Raw genomic sequence first — 16,735 nt, forward strand, 5'->3', positions numbered from 1 at the left:
AAAAACGTAAAAAAAAGAAAGGAGATTGGTTAAAGAACACTTTAAATATGGCAAATTTCTACACTGAACCTTTCAGTTAAAGATAACCCCCTTGAGAGCCACCTTTTGGATAGTTCCATGAGGGTTATTTATTTGGGCTCTTGGTTTTTATTTTGAAAAGACAGGGCATAGGGTCTGCTTTTTAACTGACAGTATGACACTCCAGGGTTTTTTGTGTGTCTCTGGTGGGCAACAACGTTCTGTTAACCGAAATTCTGGTGGATGTTAATTTGGGTAAACCTGTTCCCTTTCATCCAAATCTTCACCAAGGAGGCAACTGGACTTGACTGAGGTTCTTTGAGACGTTTCGCCTCTCCTCTTCCTCGCCAAACGTCTTCAAGAAACTCAATCAAATCCAGTTGCCACCTTGATGAAGATTTGTATAACCATGACCTGAATGAATGAGAAAATACAGACATGTTCCCTTTTATGTGCAAATTAGTTGTACTGCAAAAGTGTCTGCAGGAAAAACCATAGCTGCACCAGTTAGAAGACAGCCAGTTAGAGTCAACTGCAACTTTTCTAAAATAAAAAACTCCCATTGAAGGACAGCAAAGATCTGATAGTGATTGTTTCATTGAACTGAAGGTGGCCATTTGTCCTTAAAAGTGTGCCATCTGCTGTCTTATCTCCTATTTTGATTGTAAATCTAAATCAATAAAGTAAAAAACTTAGATAAACACATAGCATTAAAAGCAATGGTGCCGTCAAGGCAGATAGATGAGCAGAAAGTGAAAATTTGGAGAGGATTAGCAGAGCCTTGAAAGCGTACTGACTACAGATTTTAAGCAAATGCACTTACTAACCTACCTCTGCATGCACAAAATGCTTCCTTTCCTTCCTGCCGGCCTACTTTTAAAAAAACTAGGCCCTTAATGGTCACCGTATAAATTTTTACTATGCTGAGGCAACACTAGCTCAGGCTCAGTGAGTCTGCTTCGATGCACACAACCAAGTGTTACTAAAGCGTACACACAAAAACACACACCGTGCCTTTTATTGTCCGTCACATGAATAATCTAACAGCGGGCTGGTAAAAGCGTCCCAGTCTGCAGGCTTTAGCCCCGAAGTCCGCCCCCCCCCCAGCACACAAGCTGTCCTAAAAACCGAGTGCAGCCTGTGCATCCTCCCAGCAGACGCCTTAAACAGCCCGACTTCATCCAGAAACACAGTTAGCAGCAGTTAGCAGACGTGTTCGCTGGTAGTTTAGGTTTTAAAACCTCTGCAGAACAAGGACTGAAACCACAACATTTGGAACATGGAGAGATAAACTCAGCCAGGTGACTTCCAGGGTGAATTCAGACCACATCTTCTGCAGCTTTCCTCTGCTGGAACCAAACTTTAGCGAGTCAAAGTGCCAAAACAAATCACAATCATGAGCTCGAGTTGGAAAATATTTCTATATGCTAAAATTTAGTGAGTTACAAAAAGTGCATTTGAATTGCAAAATAGCAGGAACTAAACCAAAATAATGTGATAAAAGAGAGATAAATTAAACATGTGGGATGTTTGCCCTCATTATTTTGGTTTTCAGAGCCATATTCCCAAGTTTGTCCTGAGCTGGAATGTGACAGATATGGCACATGTGCTCCAGCCTTCGTTATGTCAGGAAATGCATGCATACCAGTTTGTTTATGTGGGTTTCTGTCACTCTGTATGTTTTTATTTTCTCCTGGGTTTGAATCTATTTTGAGAATTTTAAGGGTGACACATACAGAAAGGATATGTGGAATGGAGGTATGGCAGAGGGAGCATGGCAGGAGCATTGCTTATTTTTGTGTTTTCGGGTTTTTGTTAACTTTCGGGCCAATTTATCCATGCAGCAATACCTCCTGACTGTAGACATACAGAATGAATTAGAATGAATAGTCATTGCATTAACTACACATAGAAAAAGCCACCCAAGAGTGGGGATAACGCGGAGGGCTCTCTGGGACCTAGCCAAATTGGGGGCCCATGGAGGTCAGGAAAACCATGGTCCATTGTAAATTTAAGCTACAATAACCACATTTATTCTTTCACCTGAATGATAACCACTCTTATCAAAGCAACAAAAAATGAATTTCTTTTATTTATGCCTTTTTCAAAATGTACCCCCTTTTTAAAAACTGAATTTCCTTTTTCAACGGTGAAGTTAACAATGTGGATCTGCACATTGAACTAAATGATTAGGAAACTAATGTTGGACTTAAGAGCTAAATGTCAGGATGCATAAAAGAGAAGAAAATGAGACAACCTTATTTGGAAAAAAAAAAAGTATAATGGTGAAAAGAGACCAAATGGGACTGAAAATGGCAAAATGAGTTAAAATATTTTAAAAAGGCATAAATGGGTTAAAAGTGGCAAAAAGAAGATGTAAAAATGAGCAAAAAGTGGCAAAGATTGGTAAAGAGTGGCAAAAATGGTCCAAAAGTGGCAAGAATACGATGTAAAGAAATGGGCAAAGGATAGAGAAACATGTAAATATGGGCAAACAATGGTAAAAAAAAAAGTGGCAGAAATGGGTGTCAAAGAGCAAAAGAGAATAAGTGACAGAAATCGGATAAGCTGGAAAAATGAGTGGCAAAAATGAGTGGCAAAAATAGGCAAAAATACAATGTAAAAATAGAAGAAATTGTATAAATGGGTTTAAAAGGGCAAAAAATGGGTATGGTTGCAAAAATTAGTGGCAAAATGGGTGAAAATTTGTGAAAAATTGTTGAAATTCAGCAAACATGGCAAGAAATGACAAAGGGGGCAGAAAATGGGGAAAAATGGGAAAAATATAGCATAAATTGGCAAAAAAGTTACAAAAACATGCTTGAGAAATGGACAAAGGTTAGCAAAAACATGCAAATATGGACAAATAATGATAAAAAAAGAGCAAAAATTGAATAAGTTGTAAAAATGGGATAAGCTGGAAGAAATTAGTGGCAAAAATGGGCAAAAAGTGAAAAAGGCAATGGTTGAAAAATGGCAAAAATGGTTGAAAGACAGCAAATGTTGCAAAAAAAAAGAGGGGCGAAAACCAAAAAAGAAAATGGAGAAGTGTGGCAAAAATAGGCAAAAAGTTGCAAAAAAACGTATTGCAGAAATGGGCTAAGAGTAGCAAAATGGGACAAAAAAATTGCAATTATGGGCAAAAAAGTGGCAAAATTGGTGTAAAAGAGCAAAAATTTGGATGATATGGCAAAAGTAGGATAAGGTGGCAGAAATTAGAGACAAAAATGAGCAAAAAGTGTCAAAAAGCAATGTAAAGATGGGTGAAAAGTGGCAAAATGGTTGAAAAACAGCAAATATTGCAAAAAAAAGGACAAGGTAAAAAAATGGCAAAATATGGCAAAAATTGGTGAAGAGTTGCAAAAACATGTTGAAACAGGGAAAAAAGGCAGGAAAAAAAATGCTAATAAGGGCAAAAAAGTGGCAAAAACTAGGCGTAAGAGAGCAAAAACAGGATACAAGCGGCAAAAGAGCTCCTAATGCTGTGGTCAGGCCAGCAGACAGAGAGAAACGTCCAAACATTTGGATTTGGCAGCAGGATTATCAGGTGCTTCTTTTCAATCTGTACATTGGATTTATGCTTTAGCTGCATGATTAATCATAAAAATCATGATCTCGAGTCATACATGCATGCAATCTCATCTTAAAATGACAGTGATTCACTAGTATCAAGTATTTCCCTCCGCATTCTGATCAAGCTGCACCCACGTGTTTACATGTTTGCTTCATGACAATCCCAGTCGCTGCATCAGTCACAGTCAAAGCGTAAAGCGAAACATGCATTTAATTAATTAAGAGACCTGGAACAGGCCAATGATTCCACAACACAACTCATACACCTCTCTTATTTCTCTCGTTCCACTGCCAGTCTTCATTACTATTGTAACCAAACACAATATACAGTTGGTCTGCAGTGGCACATGTAGACAAACAGAAAGGAGGCAGGCAGGTTAAGTTGTGGAGTTGGAGCCGCAGGTTTCACCAGAGAGAACAAAAAAGGGAGAGACTGAAAAAATAAAGGGATGACAGAGCAACGTTATACTGGTACTGAGAAGCATGGTCAGGGTGCACCATGGGAGATTGTTCTCTTGAGGTCAATGTATAAGATCAAAAATTATGTATGTTCTGCTTTGAAATCCTCATTAATCGTGTGCACTGAATTAAAAAGTCTTCACTGGACTTTACCTGAACTTCTCAAATAAATCATCTCTGAATATGATTAGGGATCATTAGCATTCCTCAGGCCTCAGAAGAGGACATCTGTGCTGAAAGGAGGAAACACTGGGATTTAAGGATAGGAAGGCCTGCTGAAGCCCTAAAGCAAACCAGAAAGCAGCAGCTCTGCAGATTATCCACAGGGAAGTCTGTTTTCCCTGCACAGGTAAAGAGGTGTTTGACAGCCTTGGGGACATATTTATGTAATCAGAGCCTGTGTGACTGGGGGTTTGGTGTTCTACGAAAATGAAATCCCCGACGGCGCTGCATCACGCCACTGCTCCCGCTGTGCTGCTGCATCTCGTCATTGTACTTAGCTCTCCACTTAATCTGCCACAATGTGAAGCATGCAAACCTGAGGACAGAATCTGGACTCGCCGACACAGGAGTTCTTTGACAACTGCTTACTGTGAAACAAGAGCGAGCCAAAATTGAATGTTTATTCTCATAATACATCTTCAATTTTAGACTGTCCAGCAAACTCAATAACATCAGGAACTCAATTCTGCATCACTTTGCATTTGTACTGCAACATGGGACCTGACAGAGCTACTCAACACTTTATCCATTTTCAAACTCAACAAGTTTCTCCCCAAATGTGTGCAGAAGTTTATAATTTTTCTGGAAAATTTACAGAAGAAGGCTGGACGTATCAAGGTGAATAGTTGGGGAGGTCTATCCTCTATTCTATGTATTCTATATATGACTTTCCAGAGGGTACATGGTGGGAAACCCTATATGAATAGATACATTTATGAAAATGCGTATTGAACACAATAAATCCAGATCAAAAGCAATTAATCCATAGTAGCATGAATCTGAATATGAGGGTGCAACAAGCTTTATGCTATGAAGGAGGAGGCTGGGGTGGAGGAGGGTAAGCTGTGCCTGCAGCAGCAGCATAGTGCATCAGCATCAATACAAGCAGGGATTAGTGAGAAGTATGTCATATTTAGATGCACCGCTGCACCGAGAGAAAAACTGTGGTCATTAAACAGTCAGTAAAGCGAGTATTGTAATGTCCAGTGGTCCAGTTCAGCATAGATGTTATATAAGGAGGTGTACATCCAATCAGGGATTTACAGATGAAAACGTGCAAGTGTTTGTCACGCCTTTGTGCCAGAGAAGACCAACCAACTTTATCAGATGTCTGATAAAACTACCACTATACTAGCTACATCCAAGCTAATCTCTACACCACTGGCTGCCATTGCTACCAGCTTCCAGTACTACCAAATCCTGACCACTACTAACCTTGCAAAGCCGATGGATTCGCCCGTTTCAGTGTTTCTTACTGGCCAATCCATCTTGCAAAGCTCCCATCTGAACAGTTCGGGCCCGGTTAGAAAGTGACAGGACCAATCAGTGTAGAGGGGCAGTGGAGTTGTGACGTAAGCAAGCAGCAATAAGAGGCTGGAGCAATTATGGCAGAAGACATCAGTGTGGATGCTGCTAAAGTGTAAGTTTTGTCAGAACTGGACGACATTTCTTCATTAAAAAAAGAACAAGGAACAGCAGTGAGTTGTTTTCTTTTCAAAAACAACAGAAGTCATGTACTGACATGTCTACCATCACCATGGTTCTTGTTATGCAGTTCTCTATGGAGTTTACTCCTTCGATGGTGGCGCACCTCGGTTTGGGGCTACGACGTCACGTGTTCTGTTGATCTGATTGGCCTGTGAAGATGTGACAGACAGAACATTCATCCAATCACCCTTCAAGTTTTTTTCAAAGGCTCTGCCCTTTCCCAAATGCTGTCTATGGAAGGTTTACCAGATGGATGTCTGAAACAAATCCATCTGGTGTGTCAGGTTAGACAACAGCATCCACTTCGTTTTTCACAGATGATTGTTCAGACCTGGCAAATTGTTTCATATTGGAGCTTTAAAATATAGAGCAGAATCTGGTCCATCCATCTTCTTTGTGAGGTTAAAACATAATTGCAAAGTTTCAAAATAAAATTCCGTGAAGCGTCTGTAAGATATGATGTTCACAATGAAGGGATGACGGGAAGCCTTATGACACTGATGCCCAAAATCTGATCAAATCATCCATGTGTCAGAGGTGACGTTTGGGCCAAGTTTAAGGAAAATCCCTCAAAGGATTCTTGTGAAATCAGGATTAATGGCCTGGATGGGCAGAGTGATAAATGGGCAGGCAAACGGGAAAACACAATGCCTTCAACTCCAGCTATAATTAAAAAAAGTTTGTGTATGCAGCTCTTATAGTACAATAATGAATGCAATCAAGAAAGCAGCTCTGATGGAATGTTAAGAAGAACGCATACAAATACAAGTGGACTGACTATTAATTCATTTGTATTTAATCCAAACTGCATCCAGGCAGACTTTCAGTGAGTCAGACAAAAAGACTTATAGCTTTCAGTCCTTCTATTTCAGACTGCTATGAGTGTCTGTAAAGAAGAGCCTGTCATTACGACCTCGAGATGGAGCACCTTTAAATAACCTCAAATATTTATCATGTGGGTTTTCTTCTCGGCCTTTTTGCACCCCGACGTTTCCTCTGAGAGTTACTCTGCAGTCTTAGGCGTGATCAATCAGCGGTATCGAGCTGCTGGCTCCAAGTCTAGACTGGGCTGATACAAACAAGGCTGTCGACCTACAAGTTTAAACTACATCTCTGAGTGTGATTTAAAGCACAAACAGACAGGAAGAAGGCTTTTTTTTACTGGGACTGCAGCCTCTCTAAACAAACAAGTAAATATATAGTGTCATTCTGCACCCCAGCTTAGGAGATTCACTTGGAAATGAAGGTAAAAAGCATACAAAGACAATGCTTCTCATTAATATGAGAATAAATTATAGTTTACAAAGTCTTTGGTGATTTTTCTCTCTGTGCTCAAATGTTAAGAAAAGCTGAGCTCATGCAAAGAATAAAATGCATTTACAAATTTTCCAACAGCTTTAGGATTTCAGGAGTGAGTGTGTCATTTTGAAGAATGTTTGCCCTTTTAGGTCCACATCACCACTGCACAGTCCTTTTCTCTAAAGGCATACAGTATAAAAAAGAATGGTTTTTTTACATTTTATTAATTTCTACAGAGCAACCACCAGTTTCTCTGTCCTCAGATAACCTCAGAATCTAAAGTACTGCAGTGTCTTTCCTGCAGGCCTGCTGCTTTATCTATCTGAGCATCTATGGTCGGTATGCTGATGTAGCATCAAACAATAATGATACCTGTTTTGATACCTCAGCAACAAAAAAGCAAGACCTAAGCACCAAAATACCAGCTCATTTCTTCGTTTTATTCCAAAAAGCAGGAAAAGTCATGTAAACTGCCTAAATTGCAATATAGACTGCACTTTCTCTTTTGCTTGTGGGGTAAAGGGTGCTGTTGGATGAGATCAATATGTTTTCTAAAACAAAAAATGGTTGTAAACCCTTCTTACTTTGTGAAATATCAGAATGCATTGATGCATGTTTCTATAGATATATATATTTATGGTTTTTTTTTTTTTGCTTTGTTGTTTAAATGAGAATAAAAAACAGTCATTTGCAAATCATTCCAACCTGTAATCAGCTGAATACAGCATAAAGACAAATTATTTTGTAGTCAAACTGATGTGCACCATTACTGTCTTTTAATATACACACATTCTGATTTTGATCCCTGCAACATGATCCAAAAAATTTGGGACAGGACAATGTTACCCACTGTCTAACATTAGCTTCTCGACTAACCACACTGTCAGAGTCTGGGGACTGAAGAGAAACTGTTCGTGTACTGAAAGTGAGTTATTTCCAATTCCTGCTTGATCTTAAAATGCCCAACATTGCCTGGTATGAAGGAGTGCTGCCATTTCAATAGGAGACAGGTCTGCACTAGAGCCCGACCGATATGGGATTTTTGGAGCCGATGCCAATACCGATATTGAGGGCTAAAAAAAGCGAATATCCGATATATCGGCTGATATATGAAATAAGAACATTAATATACACAGGATATATACTGAACATGAACACAAATGTGGACATGTGAATTAACAGTTGCATTTATCTTAGTTTATTTCACAAAGGTGCAACTTGTACGATGTTAAAATACTGTATAATAGTCTTTTATTAGATAAGGGTGGACATGGAAATTAACAGTTGCATTTATCATTGTTTATTTCACAAAGATGCAACTTAGCTGACGCTAAAATGCTGTAATACACTCTCTAAAACTTATGTGAAAAAACTAGCATGCTCTCCTTGACGTTCCCTAACAGCGTGTTTCCGCGAGGACGTTATTGTCAGGGGGCACTAAAGTGTACTGTTATATTGTTTTATAAAGTCACAGCTTACCATAGAGTAAAGGAAATGCAGATTCTCTCGCTGTTTCTCTGGTCTTAGACCTCTTCTCTGCTGCAGCTGAGTGAGTCCGACTGCAGCTGAGGGACCACTCTGCTGTGCGAAGACTGGGCTGCCTGTGAGTGCTTAGGGATGGGGAGGGGCCCACGGCAGCACCCGCTGCTCACTGAGAAGAGCAACAATGATACATGCTTTCACGTCAGAGTCTCTCCAATAATACCAGAAAAAGTTGATAGATTTGTCGCTAGTCGCTTTTTTGAAAAAGAGTTGCTAGAGGGGTCCGAAAACTCACTAAATATAGCCACAGAGTCGCTAAGTTGGCAACACTGAGTGGGGGGAGCTGCTGCTGAACTCTGTGTGTGAGGGGGAGGGGCCAGGCACTCGGGCTGAGCTCAGCAGAGACAGACAGGAGCAGAAAGACAGACAAACTTTGATTGAAAAACTAAAAATCAAATGTTTGTTTTGTTTGAATTGCATTTGCATAATTTGGAAAACAGTGTAATTGTGAACAGCTGAGCTTTTCAGGAGTTTATACCCAATCATTGTTATACCTACCTGTAGAATGTTACAGGTGGACTGTTTTGCAGACCTCACATACTGAGTGTATACATTTCCAAACAAGCAATTAAAATGATCAGTTTGAGCAAGAATTGTCTTAATATCAATTGCAGATAGATTGATAGGAATTTGTAAATCACAGTTTTCTGCTTTGATTCACCTTACACAGTGTCCCAACTTTTCTGGAATTATGGCTTGTAATAAAAACGTAAATTGCAAAAAAATCAAAGTTGTAAAAAGGCTTATCTCTGGATATTATAGGTACAAAAAGTAGAAGGCTTCAGCTCTTTTATGAGTCAATAGTGATGCTTTGACCATATCTTATATGCAATCATATACTGTATATGAAAATTACATTGACACAGAGTGAAGTATCACTCTCCTGTCTCTCTGTCAGCTCACAGCTCTCTAATCAAGAGGTCAGATTGAGCTGCAAGATATGTTTTAAACATGTTGATCTTTGATATTGAACACTGAACACTAACCCTTAATTCCTCAACAACCATAAAATCCTTCTCTGCAGCGCCCCAGGTCAATCTGTCAGCTTCATAACAAGCTCTTCTTTTGACAATGACTTTCTGACTTTTCAAAATGATGAAGAGCTACTCAAGCCTATCTTAAAGAGCTGTGAAGATACACTCAAGGATGAAACATCTTGGGAAACGCTGCCTCAGCCTAATAAGCGCTGTCCGTCACACAGTTTGAAAAGAGACGAGATAAGTAAAAGCTCTCTTTCAAACACAAACAAGCTCTTTGTCAGAGGAGATAAAAATAAGAGTCTGAGCAGGACAGAGAGATAAAGACTCATGAGGAGAGAGGAGGAGCTCCGTCTGCAGAGAAAGACAGAGAAAAGAAAGTGCTGATGGAGGCAGATCGCTCGGAAGCCATTACTGCGTGAGTGACAGAGCGAGTTCGGGACTGACACACAGTCAGCTCTCCTCGCCGTCCCACAGGCCACGTCTCAGCTCACTCTACAAGTTGTTTATCTTCATCATGGCGGCGCTCTGAAGCAGCTGTCACACATCCCGGGAACAAAAGAGCTAACAGAGAGGAGGAGGAGGGGGATCACTGACTACATCGTTCCTGCTCTGTGATAACATGAAGGTAGCAGCGGGTCAGAATCCTGCAAACATGGCAGGAACGACTCAATCACAACAACCATGTCTGTTTGGAGAGTCTGCATGAATTATGCCACATTTTAGGACAGGAGGAGCTGCCTTCTTATCATGGAGGGTGATAGAGTTTAAAGATTACCTAATTGAATTGGAGTTTTACTTTTTAACTCATTTAAAGCTTCACTAGGCTGATTTGTAGGTAAACGGCTGCGGTGTAATGAGCCTGAATCACACGCAGGGGAGGCATGAAAATGAGCATCCTGTCCTCTCTTATTAAGACAAATGCCTTTCTATAATTAATTTTCTGACAGAGTCAAAACCTCTCTCTATGGCTGGTAACACTTGTCAGTAATTTTAGTTGAGAAAGCATGCAAAGCAGGGAAGAAACACCAACTAATGTATGTAACAAGAAGCAGATGTAATGCTGAGGATCCCCAGAGGCAGGGGCTACTTTTCTCAGATCATTACCTTCAGTACATCTGAAAAGCAAGAAAGCTACTTAACTAAACATTAAAGTTTTCTCAGAAGAAATGTGAGTTAGGTTACTTATCATGAGCCAGTAGAGAGCAAGTTTGCAGAAAAATGCTAAATATGTCACCAGGCTATTAAAACATTTAAAGACAGGGAAAAGAAAAGGTTTCTAATAAATCACCAAACTGAGATTTAGCTGTGCTCAAATGGAGAGTATCTCCACAAAACTTCCTGGAAATTAAAGAAATGTAATAAAACCAAAAAGATATATTAAGAAAAAAACATTTTATTACACTTAGGTCAGTGGTTCCTAAAAGCTGTGTTTTCATCATGTGGTCTGAGTTGGTATAGTTTGGTACCCTTACCATGAAATAGTTTGCGTTTCTATACACACCCATACCCTCACTTGGTGGGCAGGCTGTAAGGCCATGCGTGTGCGACGTCACATGCAGTGCATGCCTGCTGTTCCAGCCAGAGAGTTTAAGAAAGGATGAGTGACAGAAATCAGTAGGTAACTAGAAAAGCACTCCGCCATTAGCCCTATCTCCCAACAGTGAAGAATCCTTTAAAAAATTCCTGGATCAGACGGTGATCCGGATCACCCCCAAAATCTAATCAGTTCTTACTTATGCCATTTCTGACACTTCCTCAAAATTTCATCAAAATCAAACTAACAAACCCACTCGATCACAAAACCTCCTTGGCGGAGGTAATAAGCAGCAAACAGTTCTGTTTCAGCTGTGTTTTAAAAAACTACATCTTAACTATGTAAACTACGGTCCGTAAAGATCCTCAGCTGATGGAATACATGTACAGGAACATTGTGAGTCGTAACGGTACATTAATATGAGAATATCAACCACTGCTGGCTGCATTTGACCCACCTTTAACCTTTTCACCCCAGGGATATAAAAATCCACGCAGGAGGACTAGGGGAGGAAGTTGTGGTCAAATGTCATATGTTTAAATTGTGTTTTTTTTTTACGCATTAAGCTTTCCAGATTAATCATGAGCGTTAACACATTTATATTAACAGACCTAATAAAAATCTGAAGTGGCATTATGCATGCAGAGGGCAAACAAAATGTTGACTATCTTGGGTGTAGGACTCTGAGCTCTGCTGCAAACACAAGAATCTATAGCTGAATAGGAACTCATATAATGGCTCAAATTTCAGTGTTTCTGTAGGCATTTCATCTTGTTATGTTGTTATTGAAAACTTTATAACATTCTTTCTAACCTGCTGGAGGACTTGAGCTCTGTGATGAAGGGAACTGTGGTCCAGAAAACCAAGGGAATAACAGATCAACCTGGCCACAGTCCCTCATCATCTTCTCGATAATGCCCTCTGAACGATACTGTCTTACTCCTTCAAGGAAAACTAACAGATACTCAAACTCCTTTATTCTTCAGCTACAAGAACGCCACAGATCGATTTACACTTGGTCTAAAAGCAGAGGAAAAGTCTAGAGATCAACAATGTCAGTAGAGTAATCCACTGGGCAACAGGAAATGAAGAAAAATACAAAAATAAAATGTCTGAATGTCTTCTAAACCACTTCAGGATTACAGGTCTTAACAAACATACAGAAAGCTTAACAATGACTCTTTCAACAAGAAAAAATAAATAATTTCCTAACTGGATGGACCAAAATGGTAAATATTGTAGAATATTCAAGAAATATAATTGAGCAGAATGGAAAGATTATAAGATCAGATTTTATTTGAAAATTTGCTGCAACTTTACTCGCATCCAAGACTCATCAACATGGAGGAAGGATCCAATATCAGACATCCAATCTAATTTCAAACAATAAATTTGGCAGTGACGCTTTACATTCAAGCAGGAATCTGCAAGGCCAAAGCTAGAGCACATACAGCTATAAAACCACAGGACTGGATCAATATACAGCCATCAGCACATCCTTCAACCATGGACACTATCTGCAGCATGCATTAAGGTAATTTACTTTGAACAACAGTGATCAATATAAACATATATATGTGTTTTATTCCATAAGTATCTATTTTGACTGGAGCCACAGTCAGATCAATGTCCACACTGAGCGTTGTCTGAATAGTGACACTGATCACGTTTATCTTCCCAGTACATTTAGAGTATGTATACGTTTTCATAACTTAGCCTAAGGGCCAGGTAGGTATAATACAAGCATTTGGGTATTAATAAATTATTATCCATAAACTATGAACTTCAAATGCACACACAAACAAACACAGGGGATGAAAACTGCTGCTCAGAGCCAACAGACTTCCTGCTAGGACGTCAGTAAGAAGCGGCTAAAGGGCACAGGAAATAATGAGGCTACCGGCGTGGTATGTATAATTTATTGTGTTTGAGGCACGCTGAGAAAAAGACCTATTGGGCTGAAGGAAATATGGGTATGAAAAACAACTTAAGGACAAGTGAACAACAGACTTGTCGAGGCCTGCCTATGTATGTGTGAGTTGATTGTGGTTTGAATGCCAAAGTCTGTTTTACATTCAATTTTTCTAATAAAAGGCATCATGATTATAAGAACAGCTTTATTCTCGGCTGTCTTACGAGCATCAAAGTATAAATGCTCTCAGTAGAGAGGCATATTTAGTCAAAATAGCACCTACACCTGTCCATAAAGTTCTGCACTGAGCCTCCTATAATGAGCTGAACATTGTAAACAAACTAATACAGTTCTGACCGACCAAAACGTCTTCCCTTTTGATTAATTTTGGAAAACTCAACTACTAACATGCAACCACTACAACACTGAGGCTGCCAGACTGTATCAAAGCTCTGACGTACACCTCCTTTAATCAAAACCAAAGCAGCTCAGGGTCTTAAATATGGTATTTTATAATAGATAGAGAGCCATTAACTTAATAAATGACTATTAAAAAGATGGTGATTCATTATGTCCTGAATCACGTCAAAAATCTCTCCCTTTCACTCTCAGACACACAGACTGTACCTCACATACTGTTTAAATCAGCATTTAATTGAGAGTGCTGACTCATCATCAGTGACTCATCATAATTTTGCTTTATCAGGCTGGCACAACTTTTCTGTGAAAGCCACTTTTCAACAGTAATTAACCGAAAAGACACTTCTTTTTCTAGTTTCACTGCTTAAATTTGTAAGGAAAGTTAGCTAGCATGGAATAAAATTGTTTTTTATGCCTGTATACGGTCAGTACAATGAAATTAAAAGTCACATCTGAAAACAGTGCTGCTTTAAAAACAGACAAACACAGAAAACATAAAAACCAGTATCAGAGAGCCGAAAGCTGCTGCATCCATCGAGCCGCCATGTTGCTTTGGAGGCAAGATGTATTGAGAAAATAAAAAAAAGATTAAAATACACAGGTATCAAACAATTAATGTTGAACCATTCATAAGAAGTGCCAGCAGCTTTTCCTGTTTTTGTTTGTTTGTTTGTTTGTTTGTTTGTTTTTATTCAAGACAGCTAGCACCACTTGAGTGGCTAACTGTTAGCAAGCAAAAATAGCGTAATCATTTTCCAGCTGACAAGAATGTGTCCTGCTTCAAATGATAGTTTTCACATCAAAACAAACAAAAGATATTCCTACTCAGACAAAAAAGGCAACTAATGGTAGGTTACCAGTATCAATGACGTACATTAACATCACTGTCTTAGCTCATGAGCTAGCTAGCTATAGATGTCCCTCCCTTTGATTCATTTGGATTAGATCATCTTTACTGAATTCAAGGGGCAACTTCACCCATTTTGCCATACAGTTATCCTTAATGGCGTCAGGCTTCAAATCTTTTTTTTTCCACATGAAAACAGTTAAAAGACATTCCTAATTCTTCTCCTGATACTTCTAACATAGCAACGAAGCAACTGATTATTGGCCTTTGCTTACTGGCAGCAAATAAACTTTGTTTCCTAGCTAGCTAGCTGGTAGAATTACCTGTTTTGGATTGAATTGGAAAATCTTTATTGATTCAAAGGGACTGTTTGGCAACATATTTCATTTTGCCATACAGATGAGTCAGAGACAGCTAGCTTCCCCGGAGTTGCTAACTGCTACCAAGCTCTAGTAGCTATGAAAACCATTTACTACTGATTTTTTGAACTATAGGCTTGCATTAATAGCAGCTAAACCACTTGATGCCTTAGCTAACCAGCACCAGCTGATAGAATTCCCAACTTCTCCCATTTTGTCAACCAGTTGAGTGATAGAGAGCTAGCTTCTCTATGGTTGCCTGCTAGCAAGCTCTGGTAGCTAATATTTCTCCAAGCATCAGTAACGTGTGTCTAGCTTCAAATCACAGTTTTCACATGAAAACAGTTAAAAGGAAATCCTTGATCCTCTGATAAAGCATCGATGTCAGCCAACACTCATCTTAGCTGGTCAGCTTGTTAGCAAGCAGATATTCCTTTTTTGGATTTGACTGGAAAAATCTTTTTTGTGTCCAACGGGCATTTTGGTTTTCCTGCAGAAGTCCACATAAATACATCTTTAAAACTAGACAAGGGCATAAACATACAACATATATCCAATAGATGTCATCACAACAGACACAGAGTACAACTGTCCATTATATATTTGAAATTCCAACAGCGCTTCATAGAATGGCATAAAGAAACCACACAAGAATCACTCTTTACTACCGATGCTTGTTTCCCCAGTACAGGGGCCCCAGTACAGTTTATAAACACTAGTTAAAGTGGCACTTTTAGGTCAGTGTATCAATAAACCAGGTCACAGCTTTGTGCATAGGAGTCCTGTATGTGAGTCTACAGAGGATAACTTACCCGTTTACGAAGGTTGCAGGTGAGGATGAGGTTGCGTGAAAAGGAGTTGGCGAAGGCCGTGTAAAACTCCAACACTTTAAGCAGAGCTTCCCTTTTGATGACATGGAGGTCGCAGTACGTTAGCGCTCTGACGTTAGCGGTCGCGTGAGCAAGGGTGGTTTCCTTCCAGAAGACGTCCCCGAACACGTCACCTTTACCTGAGGACAACAAAGGACAGAGAAGGTATGAGTTTGACAGAAATCTGTTATGTTGTGTCTTTAACTAGATTTTTCTACGTACATTGTACTATGACTGCTGTGTATGACTGCGCTTTGTCTGAAACTATATCAGCACCAACATTACAAGTCACTTTAACTAATTATCAGGGGTGGCAAGGAACTAATTACATTAACTTCATTTGCTGTAATCCAGTTCTGTTTTTGGGTACATGTACTTTTTTGAGTAGATTTTGAAATCAGTGTTTTTACTTCTACTTAAGTAAGAGTAACTAAACTTTTACTTGGGTACGATACTCTTGTACTTTTTCCACCTCTCTTCAGTCCACAATAACACATAGAGAGAGAATGATTCCACATCACATCCCAAAACAGCAAAAACTAGAGTGTTGATATCTCAGGGTTAAACATTTCGGAGTTGATTTTAACTCCATTCTGAGGGAAATGGTCGGCAGTTTTGGAGTTATTCGTCAGTGTTGATCCACCAATGTTAGTTCATCTCTGTACAGTCAATTTATCTGGGCCCGACCACTGCGTTTTTAAAACTGGGGGGAGGTGTGGGTAAAGTTACCCACCGTGCCCTTGGGCAGAGTGATGTGTTTTAAATGTGTTTAGTTGTGTCTGGATGTTGCCTGACTTTACACTAGTCAGCTAAACACATTCATATTTTCCATTTAAACCAAGGATATTAAACGCCTTGTAACATCACTAATCTATGCCAAAGCATGGCACAGATGTTTTATTTAGACCAAAGGAGACTGTGTTAAAAGATGGAAAATGGGTATAACATGTCATCTTTAAGACTGCTGATGACTATTTTTCATGGCTGAATGGGATTTTTTTTTCCTAAGATTTATTTTTGGGCTTTTTGTGCCTTTATTCAATAGAGGAGGACATTGGATAGAGTTGGAAAGGGGAGAGAGTGGGGAGAGACATGCGGAAAAGGACCACAGGGCCTGGGCCGCCCACGTACAGGAGTAGTGCCTTAGACCGCTAGGCCATCTGCGCGCCCGCTGAATAGGATTTTAACATGAAACGCAATGAACATTTTGAAA

At 39.5% G+C, this 16,735-nt stretch overlaps 1 protein-coding gene across 3 annotated transcripts in view; it reads right to left on the reverse strand.

Annotated features, from left to right (window-relative positions):
* Positions 1-16,735, reverse strand: part of kcnh5b (potassium voltage-gated channel, subfamily H (eag-related), member 5b) — a 266,042-nt gene that overhangs the window by 28,731 nt on the left and 220,576 nt on the right. For all 3 annotated transcript variants that reach the window (XM_041813394.1, XM_041813393.1, XM_041813395.1), the window contains one exon: positions 15,466-15,662. In XM_041813394.1, the coding sequence (XP_041669328.1) occupies positions 15,466-15,662 (197 nt within the window). The remainder of the gene's footprint in view (positions 1-15,465; positions 15,663-16,735) is intronic.

This window comes from Cheilinus undulatus, linkage group 18, assembly GCF_018320785.1.
Source record: "Cheilinus undulatus linkage group 18, ASM1832078v1, whole genome shotgun sequence".
Classification (NCBI taxonomy): domain Eukaryota; kingdom Metazoa; phylum Chordata; class Actinopteri; order Labriformes; family Labridae; genus Cheilinus; species Cheilinus undulatus.